The 2,207-nt window shown below is 37.2% G+C and overlaps 1 protein-coding gene across 1 annotated transcript in view; it reads right to left on the bottom strand.

The window, feature by feature from the left end:
- LOC101305873 (translocase of chloroplast 90, chloroplastic-like) overlaps positions 1 to 1,601 on the bottom strand; it is a 9,327-nt gene extending 7,726 nt beyond the window's left edge. Inside the window, exons 1-3 of the mRNA XM_004287218.1 lie at positions 1,500 to 1,601; positions 1,025 to 1,153; positions 222 to 730 (exon numbers count right to left, since the gene is read on the bottom strand). Of these exons, the coding sequence (XP_004287266.1) occupies positions 222 to 730; positions 1,025 to 1,148 (633 nt within the window). The 5' untranslated portion in view covers positions 1,149 to 1,153; positions 1,500 to 1,601. The remainder of the gene's footprint in view (positions 1 to 221; positions 731 to 1,024; positions 1,154 to 1,499) is intronic.
- Between the last annotated feature and the right edge of the window lie 606 nt (positions 1,602 to 2,207).

Here is a 2,207-nt window from a genome sequence, read left to right as displayed (position 1 = left end):
ACTTCAGTAATTAGCCTTAAAAGGGGGAGATCACTATAGCTTTTATCAATGAGATCAAGGCGCTCGAAGAACAAAACAATGTCAGGAGGACTTTTTCTAATAAATCTCTTTACAGAGAGCATAATCTTCTTATTTCGGCACAAGTTACTTGTACATACCCCTGGCAAAAAACCAGGGGTATCAATGACAGTTACTGTAATCCCATTCACAGTTCCCACAACCTCCCGAATGTGCTTTGTGCCGGGTCGAAAAGCATTGGTTACCGCTTTTGTTTGATCAAATATAGAATTAATTGTAGCACTCTTCCCCACTCCTGTTTTCCCAAGGACAAGGATTCTCAAAGAAAAATCCAAATCAGGAGGGCCAGCTGCTTCTTGTTCTGCTGTCATCACTCTGTTTCCGTCACCTCTGAGATTAACTCCTTTCAAATCCGACTTTTCTGCTCGTATCACAGTTGCTAGGTGAATTCGATAAAGAACCTTTGCCACCATGAGGTTGTCTTTTGATAGACCAAGCTGCCGGAGGAGTTGCAAGAATTTGGCTTGCAGATCATCAATTTTTGCCAAAGGATCCTTCTTTTTCTTAACAGAGCCACCATGTGATTGATCAGAATTTTCAACTACAACATGCTGTGGGGAAGGGCTAGACTGATATTCCTGATCCCTATTCAACGAGTTGGAAGCTTCATTTGGGACGGGCGGGGCTACCAAAGTGGTAGAATCAGAAGCACCTGAAAGTCACAAACAATTAGCTCTTGCCTAGTCAAATAACTCATATATAGAGTTTGGTTTACAGTTTCAGCATCAAGAGTTGATAATCTGGATCACTGGCATTAAGCCATTACAACTACGATTCGTTGAATATGTAAATCAGATTACTAAAAGATGCTGTTTAAACATTTACATGAAACTACAAACATTGCTTCATTAAACCGTATTCTTTCAAGTAGAAGTCATATACACTGATGTGATTCTTCATTGTCAAACTAAACAACCAATCTTTAAGTATAAGATGGAAGTACTACCTTGGTCAGTAAGCACTTCATTAGTCGAACGCCCCACACTGAAGAAACTATCACTTCCTGATAACGGCGAGACCACAGACTTGGATACCAGCTGAGAAAGAACCCAATCTCTAAAACCCTGCATCCTTGCTGCAAAACATTCACAACCCACTAGCACACATCAGAACCAATCAAACTCATACCACACATTCTACTGCAATAAGCAAACCAAAACTAAATCATAACTCCACAACTCCAATGGCAACATTCACCAACCATATAAGTACATAAAAGTCAAAATTCAACACCAACCATAAACTTCACCAAAAAAACAGGTTGGGTAAATTGGGTTAGTTTCTTAGCCATTAAAACCTAAAGGGTATCTATCCAATTGAGTATTGAAGAAAAATCAGGAACCAAAAACAAAAAAGATTCAAACTTTATTACTGCTTGTAATTTCAGAGCCCAATAATTACTCGCAAGTTTAAGAATTTACTATGAGCTTTGGAGATGGAGGAGAATCAAGGCCATGAGAGAATCAGAAACCCTAGAATGGGGAGTTGAGCCAGCAAGGTTTATAGGGATTCGGAAATTGGGGACTGAGAGACGAAAAGGGGGCGACAAAATAAAGGCCAGGTGTGAGAGGTTTGGGGAAGAAGAAGAGGATGATGATGATGAGTTTGATGAAAGATGACAGAAATTTGACACCAAATTGCAACATACAAGATTAAAAAAAACAAATCAAATATTTGGCTTTTTTAAAGAAAAAAAAAATCAAATATTTGGCCTTTTCTGGTATTACTCTTGTATTACCAGCCCACCCAAGCAAAAAAATATATATACGGATGATGACGAGAGATAAGTGAATTTAACGATTAAAAATAAATGTATACGGATGATGACGAGTTAGAGATAAATGAATCTAACAAGTAAAAATAAATGCATACGGATGATGACGAGAGATAAATGAATCTAACGACTAAAAATAAATGTATAGTACGTATTAAATTGTTTTTAGTACGTATTAAGTTGTTTTTATTTTTGGTTTTTTATGTGAGTATATATGGTTGAGATGTATTTATCTCTCACATATCATTAAAATTGTCCAGCCCTTACATGAGCAAACATGTTACGTATAAGATGGAATAGTTCATAATCAATGAGGCATATATAATAGAATCGAGATATGCATGCTCACCTAAGT

Source organism: Fragaria vesca, linkage group LG1 (genome assembly GCF_000184155.1).
Source record: "Fragaria vesca subsp. vesca linkage group LG1, FraVesHawaii_1.0, whole genome shotgun sequence".
Classification (NCBI taxonomy): Eukaryota; Viridiplantae; Streptophyta; class Magnoliopsida; order Rosales; family Rosaceae; genus Fragaria; species Fragaria vesca.
Note: the sequence above shows the minus strand (reverse complement) of the source record. Positions and strands in the feature narration are given on the sequence as shown.